Source organism: Plasmopara halstedii (genome assembly GCF_900000015.1).
Source record: "Plasmopara halstedii genome assembly, contig: Scaffold_444, whole genome shotgun sequence".
Taxonomy (NCBI): Eukaryota; Oomycota; class Peronosporomycetes; order Peronosporales; family Peronosporaceae; genus Plasmopara; species Plasmopara halstedii.
Genome location: NW_020187364.1, coordinates 1,196,422 through 1,196,889, shown reverse-complemented (window position 1 = coordinate 1,196,889; position 468 = coordinate 1,196,422). Strand labels below are relative to the sequence as shown.

The 468-nt window shown below is 47.4% G+C and overlaps 1 protein-coding gene across 1 annotated transcript in view; it reads left to right on the top strand.

Annotated features, from left to right (window-relative positions):
* Nucleotides 1-371, top strand: part of PHALS_10182 (pollike protein) — a gene marked incomplete at both ends in the record, with an annotated part of 587 nt that extends 216 nt beyond the window's left edge. The window contains one exon of the mRNA XM_024725561.1: nt 1-371. This exon is cut by the window's left edge and continues 86 nt beyond it. Within this exon, the coding sequence (XP_024576326.1) occupies nt 1-371 (371 nt within the window).
* Between the last annotated feature and the right edge of the window lie 97 nt (nt 372-468).

Sequence of the window (468 nt, the reverse complement as noted above, 5' to 3'; positions counted from 1 at the left end):
TAGCGCGAATGCTACGTCAAACAGTGGCAAAACTTACGCCAGCACAACAGCGTCTGCTGGATGCGCCCATCACGGCAAACGACTTATACTGGGCGATCATGAAATCCTCCAATGGAAAAGCGCCGAGCCCCGACGGATTACCGATCGAGTACTCCAAGATTTCGCCAAGCTTGTGGACTCGCATATACGAGGCTATACGCGACAATCAGTCATCAAAGGGAAAGATGACTACGTTTCAACGACGGGCGCACCTTTCGCTGCTATACAAGACTCGAGATAGATCGCAGTTTGGGAACTACCGTCCATTGACGCCGCTGAACCATGATGCTAAGCTTGGTCCCAAGATTCTGACGCGGAGGCTGGGTCATTAACTTCCGATTATTCCTAAGCTAAATTTTTTTTCAAATGTAAAAATTAATATAAACATATAAGCTACGGTTCTCGTAGTACTCACACTTCCCAGATAGC